This window comes from Rhinolophus hipposideros (assembly GCF_964194185.1).
Source record: "Rhinolophus hipposideros genome assembly, chromosome: 11".
NCBI lineage: Eukaryota > Metazoa > Chordata > Mammalia > Chiroptera > Rhinolophidae > Rhinolophus > Rhinolophus hipposideros.
The window spans coordinates 72,482,432-72,505,919 of NC_138057.1; the positions used below are offsets into that span (position 1 = coordinate 72,482,432).

General features: G+C 43.1%; 1 protein-coding gene across 11 annotated transcripts in view; it reads left to right on the top strand.

Annotated features, from left to right (window-relative positions):
* Positions 1-23,488, top strand: part of MRRF (mitochondrial ribosome recycling factor) — a 54,662-nt gene that overhangs the window by 18,745 nt on the left and 12,429 nt on the right. For all 11 annotated transcript variants that reach the window (XM_081067006.1, XM_081067004.1, XM_081067000.1 and 8 more), the window contains 2 exons: positions 245-336; positions 22,979-23,138. In XM_081067006.1, coding sequence (XP_080923132.1) covers positions 245-336; positions 22,979-23,138 — 252 coding nt within the window. The remainder of the gene's footprint in view (positions 1-244; positions 337-22,978; positions 23,139-23,488) is intronic.

Sequence of the window (23,488 nt, forward strand, 5' to 3'; positions counted from 1 at the left end):
TTCTTTTTATTTTTTCCTTCTCTTTGCTTTTTTTCCTCCCGCAGTACACTGGTACCAGGAGTGGACATAGTTTGCTATTCAACTTGATCAAAGCACTCTACACCAATGTAACTTCCTGATCTTACTGGTAACAGAACTAAATGTTTCCATGTTCTGCCAAGATGGGTTGCCAGTTATCGACAGAGGGCTTGCATCTGGTAATAATTATTTACTAATTCTGTTTACCTTTTGATCTGGTTTTCAGTGTACAGCTGCAGCTATCAAGGCTATAAGAGAAAGTGGAATGAATCTGAACCCAGAAGTGGAAGGGACGCTAATTCGGGTACCCATTCCCAAGTAAGTTTGCCTGAAATTTGCATATTTTGAGGCAATGGGGACACGCTGTTAGACTGACAGCAGACTTGACCTGTACGTCTCATCCTGACAAACTCCAATGTCTTTGGAGGGCCAGCTTACTGATTCAGAAATATTTATTGAGTGCCTACTGTGTACGAGGGGCTGGAGAAGTAGCAGTCAACCTGCAAAAGTCCTTGTCCTTGGTGGGAAGATAGGACCCACAAATCGATAAAGTCAGTCCAGATAATGAAATGTTACGTGGAAAGAAAAGGCAATGGGACCCAATAGAGTGTGACATGATGAGGCTCAGGTGAGGTCAGGCTTGTTGCTCACGGTCACATGGTAAGCAGAGCTGGGGTTTGAACTGAGATCTTCCTGACTCCAAAGCCCATGCCTGCAGCCAGCATACCATGCTACCTTGCCTGGAGCACACACCAGCGGGGATTCGTTGGTGGCAGGGACAACCTTAGCCTGGGAGGACTCTTTAAAGAAATACCATTCTGCTGAGAGCTGAATAATAAGGAAGAGCCCCCCTAGGGGAAGAACCTTCCAGGCAGCGTGAACAGCCAGCGCAAAGGCCCCAAATCAGAAAAGACCTCGATGCTTGTCATCTTGAATCCATGTTCCTTGCAGAGTTATTTTTACATTAGTCCTTGCTTGTTGAAGAATTTTAGGCATAAGAACAAAAATGTACAGTAGACCCTCTTATCTGTGGTTTTGCTTTCAGCAGTGGTCAGCTGTGGCTGGAAAATATTAAATGGGAAATTCCAGAAATAAACAGTTCCTAAGTTTTAACTTGTGCGCCATTCTGAGTCGTGTGATGAAATCTTGAGCCGTCCGCTCCGCGCCATCTCACCTGGGACGCAAATCATCCCTTTGTCCAGCATCTCCATGCTGTGTGTGCTCCCCGTCCGTGAGTCACGTAGTAGCTGTCGGGGTCGTCAGATCGACCGTTGTGTTACCACAGTGCTTGGAGTCAAGTCACCCTTATTTTACTTCATAATGGCGCCAAAGTGCAAGAGGAGTGATGCTGGCCATTTGGAGATGCCAGAGAGAAGCCGGAAAGTGCTTCTTTAAGTGAAAAGGTGAAAGTTCTCAATAAGGAAAGAAAAGAAATGGGTGCTGAGGTTACTAATATCTACGATAAGGACGAATCTTCTATCCATAAAATTGTGAAGGAAAAACATTATGAAGAAGGCAGAATATAGTACAATAAAATGTTTTGAGAGAGACCAGATTTATGTAACTTTCATTACAGTATATTATAATAGTTCTATTTTGTGATTATTGTTGTTAATCTCTTACTGTGCCTAATTTATAAATTAAATTTTATCATAGATATGCATATATAGAAAAAATATATATATATAGGTATACAGGGTTTGGTGCTACCGTGTTTCCCCAAAAATAAGACCTAGCCAGACCATCAGCTCTAATGCGTCTTTTGGAGCAAAAACTAATATAAGGCCCAGTATTATATGATATGATATGATATTATATTAGACCTGGTATTATATTATACCCAGTATTATATCATATTATATTATATTATATTATACTATACCCAGTCTTATATTAAAATAAGACCGGGTCTTTTTTTTATATATAAATTTTATTGGGGAATATTGGGGGACAGTGTGTTTCTCCAGGGTCCATCAGCTCCAAGTCGTTGTCCTTCAATCTAGTTGTGGAGGGCGCAACTCAGCTCCAAGTCCAGTTGCCGTTTTCAGTCTTTAGTGGCAGGGGGCACAGCCCACCATCCCATGTGGGAATTGAACTGGCAACCTTGTTGTTGAGAGCTCGCGCTCTAACCAACTGAGCCTTTGGGCCGCCCCTCCGGAAGCTCAGTGGCAGCTCATTATCTTCAATCTAGTTGTAGAGGGCACAGCTCACTGGCCCATATGGGAATGGAACCGGCAGCCCTGTTGTTCAGAGCTCTAGCTCTAACCAGCTGAGCCATCTGGCCGCCCAAGACTGGGTCTTAGGTTAATTTTTGCTCCAAAAGATGCATTAGAGCTGATGGTCTGGCTAGGTCTTATTTTCGGGGAAACATGGTATCTGTGATTTCAGACATCCACTTAGGGTCTTGGAACGTATCCCCTGTTCATAAGGAGGGACTACTGTATGTTTATTTTTAAATTTAAAAAAAGAAATGACAAGACTTTGACATCTTTTAGAAAGAGAAAGCCAGTGTATTTGAAACTCAGTGAAGGGGAAGGGAGCTGGAGTAGTGAGTAGAAGCTGATGGTATAGGCTTTATAGGCCATGGTAAAGGGTTTGGGCTTTATTCTAATTGTACTGGGAAACCATTGGAGGGATATAAGCAGAGGAGTGACCTGATCTGATGTTGACTTTTTGGGGGGGTCTCTTTGTCTGCCGATTAACAAATGGAATGTAGGGAGACAGAGCAGACACAAGGAGAATAGTTGGGAGGCAACTGCAGTAATCCAGGTGAGACAGAAACCCTCTCTTTGGGTTTATGGATTCCATAACATGCAGAATTAGTTTCTCCTTCTGTAATCTCACTTCTTAATTATCTTTAAGTCCCTGTTCCTCACGCAGTACCTCACATATAGCAACTTCCCAGTAAGTGTTGAATTAGTTCATTCCATCATTCAACAGATACTTATCAAGCACTAACTACATGCCAGGTACTTTCCTAGATACTGAGATACAGCAGTAAACAAAACAAACAACAAAAAGCCCCATGTCTTGGGGCTTGCTTACCTTGTAGTTGAGTAGGCCCAGTAAACAGAAAAACAAAGAACTATGTAATGTAATGTCAAGTGATAATAAGGACTATGCAGAAAAACAAGCAGGATAAAGGGGTGGGGGTTTTATTGTGGATAGGGGGAGGTTCAGGAAGGAAGTGACATTTGAGCAGAGACCTAAGTGAGATGAATGCATGAAGTGTCGGAGTAACTGGAAGGGAAAAAGAATGCCACACCAGTCAAGAGTCTTTTTGTGCCACGCGTCATCCTGCATTTCTTTATGTGTATTGTCTCATTTGTCACACCATCACCATGAGATGGGTTTTCTCCAGGTATGGAAAGTTAGGCTCAGAGAGGTAAAGTAATATCTCTGAGGTCACAAAGCTTGTGCTGAAGCTGGGACCTAAACCAAGATTTAGTTGATTCCAAAGCTTCGTGATGCACCCATGCCAGCAATAGGATTAATCCCAACACCGAGAGTCTGGAAACTTTCCCCACTGAACCCTTTTCCTGCTTTATGTCCGGAAAATAGCCATCTTATTCCATTGTGCTTTCGATAATCTGTAAATGAGAATTAATACTCTCTGCCTTGAAATCATGTGAATTGGGAGCAATACAGCCTCGTGTTTAAGAACCAGATAGACCTGAGTTCAAGTCCAGTACCTGTTTGCTCAGTGAGTTCATTGATTTGCTCAGCAAATTTTCTTCAAATGTATCATGTGCCAGGCTCGGTGTTGGGTGCAGGAGTTGTACAGATCTGATGTTTGCCTTCATGAAACTCACAAGCTGAGCCACGGCCCCTGTTTAGACCACCTGCAGCTTATTTGTGGAACTTACATATTACCTACAGTTTATAGGTGAAAAACTGTAAATTCAGAGAAAGGAAGGGACCTGCCCCAAATCACATGGTCAGTAAGTGGCAGTCAGGATTTGAATCCTGAATTTTTCTCTTACCAAAATACAGGCTCTTTGTCCTGCACTCTCATGTACTCAGGGGCGTTAGAAGCAAGATTTGCAAGGGGAATGGACAGTAGTCAGCAGGTTTATTCTTTAGTCTTGCTCTCCTGTCTGAAATCTTGGAAAAGCCACGTAACCTCCCTGAGCCTCGGTTTCCTCATACATTAAATGGAGGGGCTGTTCTCAGTGGTCTGCCAGGTCCCTGTGGAGCTCCAAAATTCTGTGATGCTATGAATTTATGCTGCTAAATGCTTACTGCTGGTTTCAGTTCCTTGTAGAGTGGCCTGATTGTGTATCGTATTTTTCTTTCAAAGGTCTAGTTGATATAATGTGCACCTCTGCAGCCCCACAGGACTAAATGATTGCCCTTGGTGCGTTGTATATAAGTTTGAAGGATCAGGGAGTTTAACTTAACTTGAATTTCCAAAGACATGGGGATCTGTTACATTATATTTTACATTATTTTATGTTGGTTAATGGGCGTAATCCAAGAGAAAGTTGACGGACCAAAACCCTCTGCTCCTGCAAACCTCATTTTTTATATACTTTCTTCCCTTTGACAAGGTGGTAAGGTCATGAGGCCCCTTACTGAATTATACGTTTGGTAGTTTTCCAGATAAAAAATGAATGATCTGTTCTTTATTATGGAGGCTGTGTCATGTGAGAGGATAAAGGTTGATTTAGACGTAAAAAGGACCAAGGTTTTCATTTGATTTTGGCAGTGACTTTTATATGACTCTGGGCACGTCACCCTAGCAGCTTGCTGCCTTCTAGTTCCTTATTTGTAAAATAAGTAAAGTAATATATAACGATAGGTTGAGATTTGGTAGGATTAGTAGAGAAAATAGATTAAGTAGTATGATTTCCTTAGAGGAAAGAAGCTATATAAATATAAGATACTAATATTATTTCAGTTAACTTTGATATATCTATATCTATATCTATATATATATATATACATATGTATACATATATATATATATATATCTCAAATTTTATATATATAAAATTTTACTTTAGGAGAAAAGGAAGGAGGGAGGAAGGGAACTAATATGTTTAAGTACCTACTATGTGCCAGGAACTGTTAGGTGCTTTACATATACAGGGAAAGTGGAAATGTACAGTTAAATTTGTTCCTTGGTATCACGGAAGCATGAACTTGAGTTCTGGCTCATTTGCTTTTTTAGCTGTGTGACAATGGCAACTGTCTCCACCTCTCTGAATCTCAGAGAGCTCATCTGTAAAATATTTACAGAACTTGTCTTATATGGTTATTAGGAGATTTCAGTGAGATAATGTACACAAAGCTTTTGATGTTTAGCAAGCACCCAGTTAACACTAGCAAATGTTCTTTCATTCACTTTCATAAGTAAGGAGGAGCATCATTCCCTTGTAACCGAGAGGAAACAGTTTCTGAGAGGTGAGGCATTGGCTGCAGGTCACACAGCTGGAAATTGGCAAAGCTGTGAGTAGGAAAATAACACACCAAAGCTTATGTTTGGGAGGTGGGAGGGAATCAGAAACATAAATCTCTAGGATCAGTTTCCTAGATTATAAAACGTTGAGTTCTAGGAAAATTTGCCTTTCCTGATTGATTGTGACGCCTCCTCTGCCAAGTAACAGTTTGCAAGTTTGCTTTTTTGCCAGAACTAAGTTTTATCGTCAGTGCGGCAGGTCTCAGCTAGTGCTAATCCTTGTTACACTCCTCTGACTCTTATGTTCCCGTTTAAATGAGTCAGTACTGAGTATGTATCTTATTATGATCTGCCTCTGATCCTTTTAACAAGTGGGTGGCAGATAAATCCTAAATCAGTAACCGGTCAGGCTTGGGGCCTGAGTGCTCCTTATGACCAAGTCCTTTTCTCACAGCCTCTGGAAATCCAGCTCTGTGTGGCTGTGTGCAAGTTTTTCTCATGGCTCGCCTCAGAAAAATACCATCGCACCTCAGAAGCTCTGAGTTATATCAGTCCCCAAAGGCAATGCGGATAGCTTATGTTTTCTTCAGTGTCCTTTCACTTAGAGAAGTCAGTCAAGTGGATGACTTGAACATTCTTTGAACATTCCCATTAATGAAGATTCACTGATAAGAGTTCCTTCCACTTTCCTTTCCTATCTACATAATCAAATTTGGGGTACTATTTACTAACCGCCTACACTAGAGGTGTAGTGACTGGAGGTGCTGTGCTGAATGCTTTACAGTTTCTTCCCGAATTCTCACATCAGTACTATGGGGTCAGGAGACGATTCTGCTGCCCATTTGACTGATGAGAGACCTGAAGCTCACAGAAATTAATGCCCAATATCATATAGCTACTAAGTGGCAGAAGTGGGATTCGAACTCAGGTCTTTTTGCTGCCCTTTTTCCTGTTCTTGTCTCCTAACAGGTCTCCCTGGAATATCAGTCTTTCATTTCTTAATCAGGGACCCTGAAAAGTTTTGAGCAGTTCCTTTTGATGAGCACAGATTTTTGCCTCCACCCTATTTGCATTTTCATTATGCCCCCAAACAAACAAATACAAACTCCCTTACTCATTGTTTTATCAACTGTCAGTGAGAAAAACACACAAAGTAGAATGAGGCTGCTTTGATTTGAGAATACTGAATTCATGTCCATCTTTAAATAAACCTATAAGGAATTGTAAATTCACCAAAGAAATAAAAGTACATATGATTGACTCATTCTCCAGTGAGGTGGCGTCCTTCCATGATTGTCCTCCTCTTTCATTATTTTTCATCAAAGTCTGCACTGCTTTTATCTTAAGTAGAATTAAATAAAAAGTTAATGCCCCCGTTCTATGCCCCATAGGAAACCAGTTTTAGCATCTTGATTTTCAAGATGTTTTTCTACGCAAATTCAAACATGTCTGTATCTCCTCCATTTCCTTCTAATGACATGGGATTATGTTGTACATACTGTTCTGCACGTTTTTAACTTAACAAGTGTCATTGCTCTCTGATGAGAGTTCTTCCTTCCTCTTCAAAGGATGCAGTGTTTGCATTTAACGTATAGCGTTAGCTGGTTCCCAATTATTGAAAATCTTGGTTGTTTAAAATGTTTCTCTTTTACGCAAGGTGTTATGATGATTTTCTAAGGCTTTGCCTCTTGTTCTGCTGGGAGTGGGGAGGGGTAGAGAGGGGACTGTAACTGGGGAAGATGCGAACGGGTGTGGGGGGCCTTGGAGTAGCTGTTGTTGCTTGATTGTCTCAGTGCTTGTTTGCGACAGCGTGTTGCATGTGGCTGAGCTTCTAAGAGATGTGGCCATTTCAGGGCCAGACAACCGTCTGCAACACACCCAGGTAACCCCTCCAGTGGTTCTCAGACCCAAACTTGACTTTACTCTCTTAGGAAACCCCATTGATATTTGAACGGCTCTCCTGGCTCATTGCATGGCAGTAATAAAATTAAGCAAAGTGACCATTTACTGAGTGCAAACTGTATTCTAGGCCCTATGCTATATTATTCAACTCATTTCACTCTATTGTTCCCTGTTTTTTTATACCTGAGCTAAGAAAGCCCACGAGACGTTAAATAACTTGCTCAAGTTCATTTAGCTAATGGAGTTGTGCAGGATTTAAATATGGGTTCTTTTGACTTCCAAGTCTATTCTTACGTCTGTAGTCTTCTAAAAGCACTTTTTGTTTTTGTCTTTTGTTTTTTTGTAGCAAGGGGCAGCAATTGGTATTTTAATATTTAATTACATACCAATCCAAACCATGTGGAACAGACTTTCCAAATCTGAAAGTGAATTTGTGTGCTGTTTTTTGGTGTGAGAGGCAGTCTGGAATGTAGGGTGTTTGATTGTTTTTAATCAACTTTATTGAGGTGTAATTTACATACAAAAAATGAACCCATTTCAATGGTATATGATGATGACTTTTGACAAATATGTGTGTCCCTGTAACAGTACCGCAGTCAAGACAGAACCACCCCCTCAAAGTTTCCCCAGTACCCCTTTGCGCGTCAGCCCTCACCTTCCTCTGGCCCCAGGCAACAACTTAACTGTTTTTATGAGGGTGTACAATTTTTATGCTGCAATTTGAGACTTCTAAGACATTCATATATTTATTTAACAGATACTTATTGAGCACCCACAGTGCGTCAGGCATAGTTTTAGACATGAGGATACAGAAGTGAACGAACCAGACAAAGCCTCTGCCCTTATGGAACTTCTACTGGGGAGATGGATAGGAACAGACACTTACCACTGTGTGTTGGATGGTCATACCTTTCTGTGGAGAAAAATAAGGCAGAGAAAAAGGAATAAGGATGTCTTGAATGGGAGTGGGGGGAGTGATACAACTTTAAATGGTGTGTTCACAGAAGGCTTCAGGGGAAGGTGATATTTGAGCCGAGAACTGAGGATGTGAGAGAGCAAACTATGCCCATATCCAGCGCTAAGACAGGAAGCAGCAAGTGCAAAGGTCCTGAGGTGAGAGTCTGCCTGAGATGTTCAAGGAAACAGCAAGGGTGCCCACATGGCTGTAGCAGAGCAATGGAGGGGAGAGAAATAGAAGATGAGGTCAGAGTGAAATGGGGAGGCCACAATCACATAAGGTATTAGGGTCCTCCAGAACCTGCAGGAGGTAAAATAAAGAGATTTATGGTTAAGGAATTGGCTCATGTGATTATGGAGGCTGACCACATCCCAAGACCTACAGTCCGCAAACCCAGGAGCCCTGGACACACCACTTCAAGTTTGATGGGTCAGGATGATGATGAGGAAAACAGCAGAGGAGACTCCGAATAAGTGGCCAGGGAATTAGGAGGGTGTGGGGTCTGGGAACCGAGTGCAGTGTATCAAAAAGGAGGCTGTCATCAGGTATGCCGAATATTGCTGATGGCTCAAGAAGAGAAGGTCTGGGACTCGGTTGTTGGATTTAGCAACCTGACTTATCTATCGGTTCATCTCTGGCTAAAAAGGAAAGCACAAAGAAAAGAATAAGTGAATGAACTAATCAGAAACAGTTTTGGAGACAAAGAGGAAAAACTGAGGGTTGCTAGATGGGCGGGGGGTGGGGATAACGGGGAAGGTGAGGGGATTAGAAAACAGTCGGTAACCACAAGATGGCCACAGGGTTTTGAAAATTAATTTGGGGAATGTAATCAATAATGTTGTAAAGATTTTGTAGGGTATCCGATGGACACGTGTCCCATTTGGGAGACCACCTCAGGGATGATGTAGCTGCCTGATCACTGCACTGTACACCTGAAGCTGAACAATAATGAATGCCAACTATAATTTTACATATGTATGTATATATATGTATGTATACACTTACAAGAAGCAGAGTACAGCATTAGGAATAGAGACAGTGGGAATGTAATGGCTCTGTGCGATGTCAGAGGGATAGTGGATGGGGGAAGGGGGTTGACCCAGTGTGAGGTATCTAAATGATAAACGTCTAAGTATTACTTTGTCTTGTGCACCTGAAACTAATAAAAAAAAAAAAGGAGAGCACAGTGCTTGGGGATAGACACACCTCGGTTCGAATCCCTGTTCTGTCACTCTTTGGGTACATCTGCTTGGGTCCTCTGAGAAGCAGATGCCAGGACACAATTAGAGTGCAGGAGATGTATTGGAGGAAAGGCCTGTGAAAGAGGCAGGGTGCAGGTCTGCCACCGCTGAAGAAAGGAAAGACAGGACTGGCTGGAAGGAGATACACTGCCCCTCACCTGGGAGAGGCAGCCAGGTGGGCGCCCCCTTAGAGGAGGCCCTCTGCCCTGCGTGGTCATTGGCTGGGCACCCAGGGGGTGTGCCCGCTGCAGGGATCTTTGGCAAGCTGCTTCATTTTTTTGGTGTTTCAGTCTCCTTATCTGTAGATTGGGAATAATGTTTATGGTTTTGAGGAGTAATGGGATATAGTATGTGAGGCTCCTTGTATGAGGCCTGGTGTAGCATTGGTACTTAATAAATATTAATTCCTTTATCTTACAGTATTTGTCATTATCTCCTTAACCAGGAGTTCTTGGAAACATTTTTTTCTGATTATTTGGGAGTAAGACCCATGATATTTTATTTCTGTGTATTGATTCATCTTTTAGTCCTTAATACGCTCTTCCTCTCTCTTCCTCACTATCGCCCTCCCCCAACCCCATGTTAATTCCCCCCTATTTTTTCCTCCATTTTTTAGGGGTGGGAGGGGTTGAGTCATTATGTTGTAATTGTCTTGGAATTTAAGTTGCTCAGGAACACTGTGGTTTGATTGTTAATGAGCACTTGGTTTATTCTTTGAATATGAATATGATGAACAAGACCTCCTGGAAGGTATATCCAAGTAAGAAATTCTGATGACTGGTCCTGCCTGTGGTGTGAGATTTGCTTTGTGTTTCTGCTCAGGCTGAGGGATCTTGGCTCTTCTAGACAGTGGCAGCCCACCACACGGCTCCCCAGGCCTCACAGTGCTTGGATGGTCACCATCATCGCCTCCCACTTTTCCTCCAGGCCTTGTCAGGGATGAGAGACTAGGCTCCCTCCCTCACACTTTGTTCCCAGGTGACAGCATGACAGAGGAGTCTACTTAGGATGGACCAGGGAATTTCACAGGTAACAGCAAAAAGGCCCGAGTTAACAGTTCTCCTAGCCTGAATTCTCTTTCTCAAGTGTTTTTCCCCACCATCTACTGATGTACAGTTCCTCCTAGCTGATGACCAGGTTTTTCCAGGGAGAGCAAGCTGGGTGGGTAAGGCAGAGTAGGATGGTCCCCAGGCTGAGTGAAACCGGGAGGTGTAGCAGCTCTGCAGCCAGGGAGAACCAGAATTGATGCCTAGAGGAGCCATGATTACAGTCAGAAAAACTCAAAAAAGAAAACCAATAAAAATAGGTATGTAAATGTTAGGCTGGTTCTTTCAACACCGAGTCTCAGTTTCCTCATCTGTAAAATGGGATAATAGCAATATTTACTTTGATGAGGAGTCACTGGGAGAAACTCCTGTGAAGGATAAAGGGGAGAGGGAGCAGGAGTAGACAGGGGGAGCCTTTAGACCTCGATGAAGGTCTGACTCTGGTGAACAAAGGAAAGAAATTCAATGAATGAGAGAGAATGTTATTTTTTAAACTGTCATTATGAAGTTAGCTGTCATTATTGAGTATTCCTGTGACCTTTCCTGCATAGTGATTGTGACCTGGTATGGGGGAGCATTCTTGCTGTGCATAGGTGAGCAAACCAAGGGCGTGCTGCTTGTCATTAAGCTTTCCATCTAGCAGACAAGTACTGTTCAGTGACAAGAACCGGACAGGCACATGACATTTGTTAACAACTTTATTGAGATATAATTCACCCATTTAAAGTGTGGAAGTCAGTGGTTTTTAGTATATTCAGAGAGTTGTACAACCATCACCAATTGATTTTAGGACGTTTTTCATCTCCCTGTAAAGAAACCCTGTATCTATTAGTAGTCACTCCCCGCTTTATCCACAATCCCCCGTCCCCCATTGCTCTAGGCAACTACTAATCTGCTTTCTATTTATAGATTTCCCTATTCTGAAAAGGTCATATACATGGAATCACACAGTGTGTGGTCTTTTGTGATTGGCTTCTTAGCATCATGTTTTCAAATTTCATCCATGTTGTAACATATATTAGTGCCTCATTCTTTTTTATCACTGAATAATATTCCATTGTATATGGATATAACACATTTTGTTTATCCATTTGTAAATTGCTGAGCATTTGGGTTGTTTCCACTTTTTGGCTAGTGCTGTGTGTAGTACTGCAATGAACAGCATCGTGCAAGTTTTTGTATAAACATATTTTCAGTTCTCTTGGGTATACACATATAAGTGGTGTTGCTGGTCAGGTGCTTACTCCGTTAACTTTTGGAGGATCTGCCAAACTTTTCCACAGGGACTCCACATTTTCATTTTCTCCAGTAATACATAAGGGTTCCAATTTCTCCATCTCCTTGCCAGCACTTGTTATTTGTTTATTGTTAGTATTATTACCATCCTCGTGGGTATGAAGTAGTATCCCATTATTAGTTTTGATTTGCATTTCCTTAGTGACTAATAATGTTGAGCATCGTTTCGTGTGCTTATTTGCCATCTGGCAAATGGCCACATGTGTATCTTTAGAAAAATGTCTTTTAACAAGTCCTTCACCCATTTTTTAATTGTTTTGTTTTTTTTTTGTCCTTTTGTTGAGTTGTAAGAATTCTTTATATATTCTGGGTACTAGAATTTTATCAGATACATGGTTTTCACCTCTGTTGTTTAAATTGTAAAAACGATGCACATTTATTGCAAAAGTTCAAATCCCACAGAAAAATGAAAAGTTATTTTACTGTCCCCCAAGTGCTCGTCCCAGAGGTCACTGTTGGTAAGTTTATATATCCTTCAGATTTAAACAGATGCATGTACAAACACACACGAACACATATATACATATTTAGTTTACATAAATGGAATTAAATAGCTACAACAACTTGCTTTTTTTGCATAACAATATCTGGTGTACATCTTTTCATGGTGATCTCATTGTTTTTGTGGCTGCAGAGAAATTCCCTTTTGAGACGGATATAATACAGATGAGGAAACTGGGGATCAGTTTAAGTAATTTGCTCAAGGTCACAGATTAGGAAGCAGAGGAGTCATTATTCAAACCCAGTCTGTCTGTTACCGAAGCCCCTGTTCTTGCCACATTATCATATTGCTCTTTGGGCTGCTGACCTAGAACCTACCTCCGTCCAGCTCTGTGGCCTCCTTGTCCGACTATGGTATTGCCTAGTGGGTCTTGTACCAGGGGTCGTGTGTATATTGGGCACATTCCAGGAAGTACTGGTAATACCCTTTTCTTACAACACCCACACACATACAGACCTTTAGCCATCTTGAAAGGGAAAAAAGAAATCAGAGAAGAATGCCTAATGACCTAATTTGGGCTGGGGCAGCCACAAACTGCATTTGAGCAACTGCAGCTGCTTTCCTAGCCCTTTCATTCCCGCCGCCTGATGCCATCGCTGCTTTCGCAGGGCCATTCATTCTGCTGGATGAATTCCAGTGCCTTTTGGGCCTGGGTGAGCCTCCGCTCAGTATAACATGCCTGCCTTCTCCTCTTCCCACCTGGCCTGTGGCTTTTTAGGAGCGCCTCCTACTATTTCAGGTCCCAAGTGTGTGAAATGGGGGCTCCTTCCCAGTACAGATGTTCTGGTTCAAACACAAAAGAAAGTGCAATCAGGAGGCAAGAAGAGAGCATGGGCTGAGAGAAAGTTGCCACTACCACCTATGCAAAAGCTATACCCCAAAGGACAGGCTCCCCCTCTCCCTCCTCCTCGTCTGTTTTCCACCCTCTGTGTCCTGCACCTCATTACAGAACCTGGCAATTGACAGCTATGGGTCACTAGTTTACAGCAGTCCTCCGTAGATTCCCTTTTCCTTTCTCCCCACTGCACTTGGAATTCTAGGGGAGCTGGAAGAGTCGTAGTGTAGTAGTGAACTATATAGCTAAGCAGCCTTAATGTCAGAGCAGAATTAGTAATAACAAAAGTACCACCACTAGTAAGAATAGCTGCTTAGGGAGGTCTGGAATTCAAGAGTCAGACTGCACTGGGCTCAGATCTCAGGTCTGCCGGGAACTTGTGTGGCCTTGGGTAGGTCACTCAATCTGTGTGAGCCTCGCTTTCCTAATGTGTGTAATCTGGGTAATAATACCGCTCACGTCATGGAAGTATTGTGAAGACTCACTGAGCTGGTACGTAGAGCGCGTGTCCACTCAGAGCCTGGCATGGGGAAAGAGCTCTACAAATGTTTATTCTTGAAGGTGAGCCGGTGATACCGCGATCTGATGTGTAGGCAGGTGGAAATAGGCCCTTACTGTGATAACAAGGTTCCTCCTTCTCTTCCTGTCTTCCTTTATTTTCTTCATAGCACTTATGTGTCACTTTATGTATTTGTTTACCCTCTCGCTCTGCTTCACTAGAATGTGAACAGGAGGAGCTTTGTCACTTTTGTTCCTTGCTGTAGACCTAGCTCTCAGAACAGGTCCTAGCAGGGGGGAAGTGTATGGTAATGGGTGCACCCAGGGTTTACGGAATCAGTGAATGTGAGTGCTCACTCTGTGCCCACTGCTGTTCCAGGGGCTATTTGTATATTAATTAATACATTCATAGTAGTCTTTCGAGGTAAGTATGCTGTTACCCCTGTTGCAGATGAAGAAACCGAGTCACGGGAATGGAGTTCTTTGTGCCCACTGTCACTCAGTAAGGGGAAGGACAGGCAGTGTTTCTCAGAGCCTGGGCTTAGCCTCAGTGCTATGCGCTCTCCCAGGAGGAGACATCACCAGTACTTTCAGTCCTGATAGGATGAACAGCTTTAAAACAGTACCTACAATTGCAAAGTTCTTTAACCATCATCTCTCATTTGCTCCTAACACTAACTGTGGAAGAAAGGTAACATTTATTACCACCCCCCATTTGACAGTTGAAGGAAATAATAATAAATAGTGTTTATTGAGCACACCATTACAGGCCAGCATGTTCAGTAACTCTTAATCCTTGTAATTATCTCACTCAGTTACTGGTATTGTACACATTTGACAGATGGGAAAACCGAGGCAAAGAGGTAAAATTACTTGCCCAGCTGAGATACAGCTGAGATAGATCTGATAGATCTGCCCCTCAAACCCTGGCAGTCTGGCTTCAGAGACTGTTCTGACGCTCATCAGACCTCCCCGATGATTCATGGAGGAAAAGTTAACTGTCCACAGTTACCCACTTACTCTATGTGCAGAGCTGGGATTGGAAAGAAGTCTGCTTTGGTCCCCAAACCCCTGCTCTTTTCCTGTACATGACAGCTGAGGTAAGAGCTGCCTCCACTGACCCCTGGACTTGGATTTCCATCCTCCTGGGGTGACGAGGAAGATGAGTGAATGAATCAAGGTCACTCAGCTGAGAGTGTGGAGCTGTGACCCCTGACCTCAGCCTCCTTTCTCTTTGCATCATGCTGGACTGTGTTTCAGGATGGTATGTCTGGGTTAGCCAGGCCTCAGTCACAGGACAGTCCCCTGAAAGCAGGTGACCAGTTGTATCTCCAGAGAGCGCCATATTTACTGCTGGTGGTAGAAGCTCTTCCAAAGGGCGTATGTGATTTCCTTTGGGCTAAGAGGATACCTGATGTCTTTCTGAGACATTGGTGTACGTAAGACAAGACTGTGAGCCAAAAGGGAGTGGGGGTGCGAGGAAAGAGGAGAGGGGGAACTGTGTACCTAGAAGTACAGGAAGTCTGGCTGGGCTACACAAACAAAAACATTTCCTTTAGGCCAGTGGCCCCACGGCATTGGGCAGCGCCCACCAGCAAACAATAAAGCAAAGCGTGTGTCTGCTGCTGATTGCAGGCTGATGCCCCTATTGGGAGGAAGTCTCCCGAAGCCCAGAGAGGAGGCAAGGTTCTCTCAGTGGGGCTGTCAGAGATGTGTTTTTGATGAGCTGTTCCCTGGAAGTGCGGCTTCCTTCTCCCATAGCCTGTCTCCCACAGCTGCGGGGCCTCCCACCATCCCCGCTGCCTGCTGCCCCCCTTGGTTCCCATTCTTTCCCTCTCTGCTCACCATCCACTCAGTACCATCCACAAGCTGCAAGTGACTAAATCCTTTTGATCACTCTCTCCCTCACCACTCGCATCCTGTTATCCCCAAGTCCCAGAGATTCTGTAGTAAGAGTAAGAATTCAGCCACTCGTACGGAGCATGCACACTGTGAGGGTGTCAAGCCCTTGCCACCATCATTTCACTTAACCCTTGCTTCCGCTTACTCAGTAACATTCTTACTCCCATTTTGTACGTGAGGAAACGGAATCTGGAGAAGTTGGATAGTGTGCTTGCAGTTCTGAAACTAATAGCAGCAGAGCTGGGATTCTAACGGAGGCCTTCCTGGCTTTAAAGCATGTCCTTTCTACCTTTTAAAGTCTCCTCTAAGTGACCGAAGATCCTTTTGAAGTTGGGTGCCGACATATTATTATACCAGGTCTTTACTGTAATTGTCCAAGCCGAGAATAGCTCCCTCTGAGGTACACCAGGTGAGTGGCTTTGTACATTTGTCTTGTCCTCACTGAAACGATGGAAGTACCCTTCTAGTCAGTGGGATCCTCCGCTGTGTGACTTAGCAGCGGGGCATGCCCTCTGCTTGTTCTCCATGGGAATGTGCTCAAGGAATTTGGCAGGAAGGCCCCCATCCAGGATGTTACTGGAAGACCTGCCTGCTGGAGTTTGTACAAACAAAGTGTGACCTTGCCAGCTCAGCCCAAACCGCTGCCTTATGTGAGGAGGCTCTCTGACCCCAGCGGAAAAGGCGGCTGTCTCCATCACCCAGCCAAGAAGCTGCTGCAGGGTGGGTCCTGAGCACCCTGTGTCTGCCTGCAGGCTCCCGGGCCAGCTTTTGGCATGTGTGCTTCGATCTGGTCTGTGTATTGCTGTCTACACCAAATGCAGATCCGACCGCGTTTCCTCTGCCTCACTCAAACATCTGTGATATTGCTCTATGTTCTTAGGAGCAATCTACCAAGACTTTTTCCCCCCCACTTTTTTTTTTTCTTTTGTGTGTGTGTGTGGTAAAATATGCATAAAAATGTAGCATTGTAGTTATTTTAAAATGTATGGTTCAGTGGTATTAAGTACATTCACACTGTTGTGCAACCACTCTCCGGAACTCTTTTCAACTTGCAAAACTGAAAATGTATCCATTAAACAACTTCTCATTCCCTGATCACTCAGGTCCCTAATAATTGCTATTTTACTTTCTCTCTATGAATTTGACCATTCTAGGTACCTCGTATAAGTGAAATCATATACTATTCGTCCTTCTGAGTCTGGCTTCTTTCACTTAGCATAATGTCTTCAGGATTCATCCATGTTGTAGCATGTGTCAGAATTTCCTTCCTTTCTACGGCTGAATGCTATTCCACTGTATGTATTGACTGCATTTGTCTATCCGTTCATCCGTTGATGGATTTGCCGAGACTCAGGAGGGCCTGCATGTGTAGCCCTGCCCTTGCCAACCTTCTCATTTGGGACAGTCTTTCTCGTCTAGGTTCTGGACTGCAGCCACACTGCCTCTTTTCCCCTCAAGAGCAGTACTGCCTTCTAACTTGGAAAAGTGCCTCTACAGAGTAAACTCCCTCTGGTGGGAGTGAGCTTCCCCTGGCCCCTCCACTCTTACTCATCTTAACTGAAATACCTCTGCATTTAGTTCCCGGAGTCCTACAAGGAGAGCTTGGTCAGACTTCCTCCCCCTGCTACTTATATTCATAGAACTCTGTATGTATTTATCGTGCTTAGTATGACCATGATGTATTGATTGTGCATGTATTTGTTTAATGACTGCCTTCTTGCCAGACTGTAAACTCGTGTGTTTAATGCTACATCCCTAGTATCTGACACAGTGGCTGGCACACAACAGGTGCCCAGTAAATAGCTGCGGAGTGAAACTGTAAACTGAATGAATGAATGAATGAATACTGGAAAAAAAATTTCAGGGCTATGTGCTGGGAACATTTGTATTTTAAAATGCGTGTGAGTTGTTAAATTACTTGTCAGATCTCAAAAAGTCATTTTGATGAAGCAGAGATTGTTTGCCCTGGCATTTCTCTGTTGATAAAAGCTTTCATGAAGAAATTCTTCATTATTTGAAGATGCATCAGTGGTTGCCAAAACATAAATAACAATTGCAACAAAGGCAGCTTGCATTTTCTGATTGTTTATTCTCTACCGAGCTTTGTACTGCATGCTTTCTTTTTATCTCATCTAATCCTTCCAGTAACTGAAAGGTAGATGCTGTTTTTGTTTGCTTGTTTTCAGTTTCTATTTCCAGGTGAGAAGAGAAAAGTTCCGAGTTGAACTAGCTTGCTTAAGGTCACTCAGCCAGTAGGTGGTGGCCCAGAAGTGGAGGGGAGTCAGGGTGGAACTATGCTTCATAGGCCTGGGATAGAGTGCCAACCCCGCCCCTGTTGCCCTTTCCCTCATTAACCAGAAGAGCTCTCCTTTCATATGTTTTATAAATGGGGACACTTCCTTGGTTTTCTTTGAAGCCAGGGTTTTGTGGCTAAAGAAGAATGCGAAAACTCCAGGTCTGTAGAACAAATTTGACCCTGATGCCCCTTTTAGGCTTCATGCCCTCCTGTCGTTATATTTTTCACCATGCTTCTGCCTGAAATGCCCTTTCCTATCTTCTGCAACTGACCAGTTACTGGGCATCTCTTAGGCATTTTCCACACCTCAAGGCAGTGTGACTTGTACTCTGCATGCTCCTTCCACACAAGGCCTGTCTCTGTCCTAGCAGCAGTCGCTCTTTCTAAGTAGTGGTTGACAAGTTTGCCTCCACCACTGGACTGAGCTTCTGGAGAAGTTGGCCCAGGCCTGCCTCCACTCTGGAGCTCCTCAGCCTGGCCCAGGATCTGGCATGGGCCGCACGGGCCTTAGCCAGTGCTTGATGAACAAATGCACACCAAGAGGAGTGGCTGCTCAGAACCAACTGGCTGGGTCCAGAAGCCTGGAAGACAAACTAGCATGTACTCACAGAATCCCGCGTATGCGAGATGGAGATGATCGGATGCATTAATCACTGGTTTGGAAAGGAATTAAAATATTTCCATAATATAGTATGTGTTTTTTTTGTAAAACAGATGTGCCCTTGTTTCATGAGAAAGTAATTAAGTGCGTTTGATTAAGACATTCATAAACGTTGTCATTTATTCAAGGCTACTATGTGCCGCTATCTTTATTGCTACTTTATAGATGTTGTGTCTGCTTCTCCCAATCACCCAGTAAAGTGTTTTTATCATCTTCATTTTAGAGATGAGGAAACCGAGGCTCAGAGAGAATTAAGTAACTTGCCCAAGGAGGGTCAGCTCCTGAGTCATAGATATGGGAATGAAACAGGACTGTCCAACTTCAAAACCAGTGCCTTTCCATCATGCTAACTGCTTCTGACCTTGGATTTCAGATACCTTTCAGCTCAACACCCCAGGCTTAGCCCTTCCTGTGCTAACTGCCCTCTCCCCCTCCTCCCTTCTATCCCCTTTCTCCCTGTATTCCCTTCTACATTTCCTTAGATTATTGCCTCTGTTTATACATCCTGAAACTGAAATATTTTTGTCCATATCAATAATTGGATACTATTATGTGTGGAAACTATCTGATGTTAACACTGTAGTAATGTCACTTTTTTTTTGAATTGACAAGATGGATTTATTTATATAATGTAAAACACAAAGCTAAATTATGTTTTATTTAGGGAAACATATATGTAGCATGTAATTATTAAATAAATAAAGAAAATAAACACCAGAAATTTTACAATAGCGAATGTTAACTCCTCAGGGAGGAACATCAGTCTGATTTGGAAGGGACATACAGGGGACCTCAACTGTACCAATTGTTTCAGTTCTTTTTTGTTTGTTTTTAATTAAAGTTTATTGGGGTGCCAATTGTTAGTCAAGTTACATAGATTTCAGGTGTACAATTTTGTAATACATCATCTATATATCCCATTGTGCGTTCACCACCCAGAGCCAATTCTCCTTCCATCACCATATATTTGATCCCCTTTACCCTCATCTACCACCCTCCTAACCCCTTCCCCTCTGCTAACCACTAAACTCTTGTCTGTGTCTATGAGTTTTTGTTTCTTCATTTGTTAGTCTTGTCCTTTTGTTTTCAGTTTTATATACCACATATCAGTGAAATTATATGGTTCTCGACTTTTTCTGTCTGACTTATTTTGCTCAGCATAATAATCTCAAGATCTATCCATGTTGTCGGAAATGGCACTATTTCATCTTTTCTTATGGCAGAGTAGTATTCCATTGCGTATATGTACCACAACTTCTTTATCCAATCATCTATTGAAGGACACGTTGGTTGTTTCCATGCCTTGGCCACCGTAAATAAAGCTGCAATGAACATTGGAGCACATACATCTTTATGGATAAATGTTCTCAGATTTTTTGGGTAGATACCCCGGAGAGGGATTGCTGGGTCAGTAATGTCACATTTACATTAATAAATACAAAATACACTTCACTAAGGCCAAATTACATGTATTATGATTTTGTTTTCTGTATATAACCTTTTACTCTTAAGACTTTTTTGAGCCCCAGTTTATTTTTTTTTCTTCATGTAAAATATAAACCAATCTAGTGGAAAGGAAGTTGATTAGATAAAAACATTTTTTTTTTATTAAAGATGATCTAAAGAATAGGATACCTATTTCAAATTATATATGAAATGAAAGATTGAAATATTGTTAGAGACGTTTAAGAGGTTTCTTACAGACTTAGATTCATTTATTTTCTGCCCCTCCTAGTATTTCAGCAGGATTAAGTTTTTTGAATCAGTGGATCAAGTTTTAATTTTCCTGTTCCTTCCTTATACTGACATGTGCTTTGGCAGAACAAAAAAGAGACCTAAACATGTCAGCATGATTTTTGTTCAATGAATTAAAAACCATAAAAGTAACAAGATCTGATCCAAATCCCTAAACTCCTGACATGGTGGTTTTGTCCTTTTCAGTCCCAAGATTCAAATTACTGACTTTGAAAAGCTTTCTGCCTGGAAGCAGAAGTAACGGCAGCAATGCATAATTTATTTGAAATAGATTACAAGGGGTAGGCAGCATGGAGTAGTGGAAAGAATACAGGCCAGAAAGCTCTGGATTCGAATCCCAGTTCTCTCACTCAAGTTACTTAACATCTGTGTGCCTCAGTTTGCTCATTGCAGAATGGGGGTGTGGGAATCTAGTTTGAAGGGTTGTTGTGAGGATCCGTGAGGTAATGTACTTAAAGTACCCACCTGGCATACAGGAGTTTAATAATGGTAGTAATCAGGATCATTTTTATTGCGAGAATACCTTCAATTAGCTGAATCCAGAAGGATTTATTTGTAAAACAGCTGTCTACTTTGTCTTCAGAGCTTAGCCTCTCAAAAAAAAAAAAAGATTCTCATCCTGTCAGGGAAGATAAAGATCAGGTAGGTGCCACTAAATCTTTAACCCCTGCTTGTCACTGTTTCACATGGAGCGGAGACCCAGAGCTTAGGATTGTCCTCACTAGACAAGAACCACATTGATTTGAGGGTCAGGAACCACATGCCAGTGATGTCCATTTCAGGACCCAGGGGGCAGAGGAATTTTGTCCTACTCAGACCATTGGCTTTTGAGACAGACCAGTCTGGGTTTGACTTTGTGTAACACGCCAAACTTCTTTGGGCCTCATTTCTTACTCTCTAAAATGGAGCTTATGATCCTACAAGACCCCCCTCCCCCCAATGCGGCTTTCCAGCCTCTTTTCTTGTCACTCTCTTCTTTGTAATCTGTGCTCCAGTTAAGTTTTCAAATGAAACGTGGTCTCTGTGTAGCTCAGAGCCTCTCTTCATCCTGGAAGTCTCTCTTTGCCCCGCCAGTACTGGCAGCTTGTGTTCATACTTCAGATCCTCGTGTGGTATTAGTCAGGATAGTGTGGGCTATGCAGTAGTAACAAGCAACTCCGATCTCCATGGCTTGTAACAGCAGAAATTTATTTCTTGCTTGTGCTGCACGATGGGTGCTGTCACTCTGGGACCCAAGAATGTCCCAGAGTCATAGTCTCTCTGGGACTCAAGCTGATGGGCGCCCCACTTATACTGTGGCCAAAGGAAACAAATGTGGTGGAGCACACCCTGGCTTTAGAGCTTCTGCCCTAAGGTGATACCCACCCTTTCTGCTCACGTTTCACTGGCCAAAGCGAGCTGTATAGCCACACACAACTTCAGAGAGGATGGCGAAATGCATTCCTACCGGAAGGAATGAGAACCAGACTACTAGTGAACAGGCCTAATGAATACCACATTTAGATACTATTTCTGTAGGAAAGTCTTCCCTGACTGCCCCCGCCCCAAGCTCGGACAGCTCCTGACGAGTTCGCTGAGCTGCTTGTGTGCTCCGCTGGCACCTTGTACTTCCCCACTTCCTTTACCACAGCACTGCTTGCACTCTTGGAAATTTCTCTTTCTCGTCTCCCTCCTTAGCTAAGCTCCTGAAAAGCAGGACAGAGCTCTGTGGTGGTCATCGTACTGCCCTCGGGGCCCACCATTGGTTTTGGTAGGTAGTAGGCCCTCAGTGTGTGCATGGCAATGAAACAAAGGCAGGGCTACTGTGCCGCGTTGTCGTGATGCTTATAGGTGAAATAGGGACAATAATAAGTGCCTCATATAGTTGTTGTAAGGACCAGCCTGTAAGTGCCTGTCGTTGTGGTTTGTAGGACACCTCAGAGTGCTCGTTCTCATTACGATGAGGATGTTAATAGTAAAAATCAGGGACAGCCATTATGCTTTTATAATGGACCGGACACTCTCAGGGGTTCTTTACGGAAGTTAACTGGTGCAGTGGTTCTCACGTGTTATGTTGTGGCTCGCGTTATAGGTCAGTTTTGAGATGATTAACAAGAAATTTGCTATAATAATAGTTAAGATTCCGAAGGTTGCTGCCTGCTTGTTTTGGGTGATTTAGAGCTAGCTATAGCACCATCATTCATTTGCATTGGTTTCTTTCGTGGGGGAGGGGGGGTGGCATTATAGCTAATTATTGCTTCCTTTTATTGAACACTTAAAATGTGCCAGGATCAGTGCTAAACAACTTAACTTGTTTCGTCTCATAATCTTCACACCACCGCCTAAGACGGGTGCCGACAATCCCCATTATAAAGATGGGTACTCTGAGGAGAGGAAGTTAGTTATGCTTCTGTAAGTTGGCATGGCCAGGATCTGAGCCCAGGGCTGCCTACACTCCCTGGCCCGTGCTTTTAGGCACTACTTACTGGCTCTCCTCAGCTCACTCACCGGAAACTTCACTTGACCCTGAGCATACCCACAGGCATGTGTCAGAATGTGAGAGCCAACCACCGAAGGAGAGTAAGGTTACAAACTGCCAAACTAGTGGACAGTGTGATGTTAAATTCTTGGCGAGCAGCTAATGTGTGTAGGATTGTTTCGTTGATCGTTCTTTTGTTTTTTTATCAGAGTAACCAGGGAGCACAGGGAAATGCTCGTGAAACTGGCCAAACAGAACACCAATAAAGCCAAAGAGTCTTTACGGAAGGTTCGTACCAGCGCAATGAATAAGGTGAAGAAATCAAAGGACAAGGCATCAGAGGACACCATTCGGCTCATAGAAAAACAGGTACTGTTCCCAACAGACGTAGTGTCTATGTATCGGACCCAGAGAATCATTTGTTCATGTCTAAAGGGAGGCAAATGAAAACACAGTCGCTCGGTCCTTCACTGACTGAGTCTGTCCTGGGTCTCGGCTGTGTTGGACGCTGGGGATGAAGGAGGAGAGCTATGGCCCTTTTCCTGTGTGCCAGGCTCTGTGCTGAACACCGACTTCCCTTCATTTATCCTCATTGCTACAAAGCTGAGAGATGTAGGGAGTAAGGAAGCAGGTTTAAAGACGCTGAATACCTTGCCCAAAGTCACACTGCTGCTACAAGGTAGAAATGGGACCCAAACACAGGCAGAGTGATTTCCCAG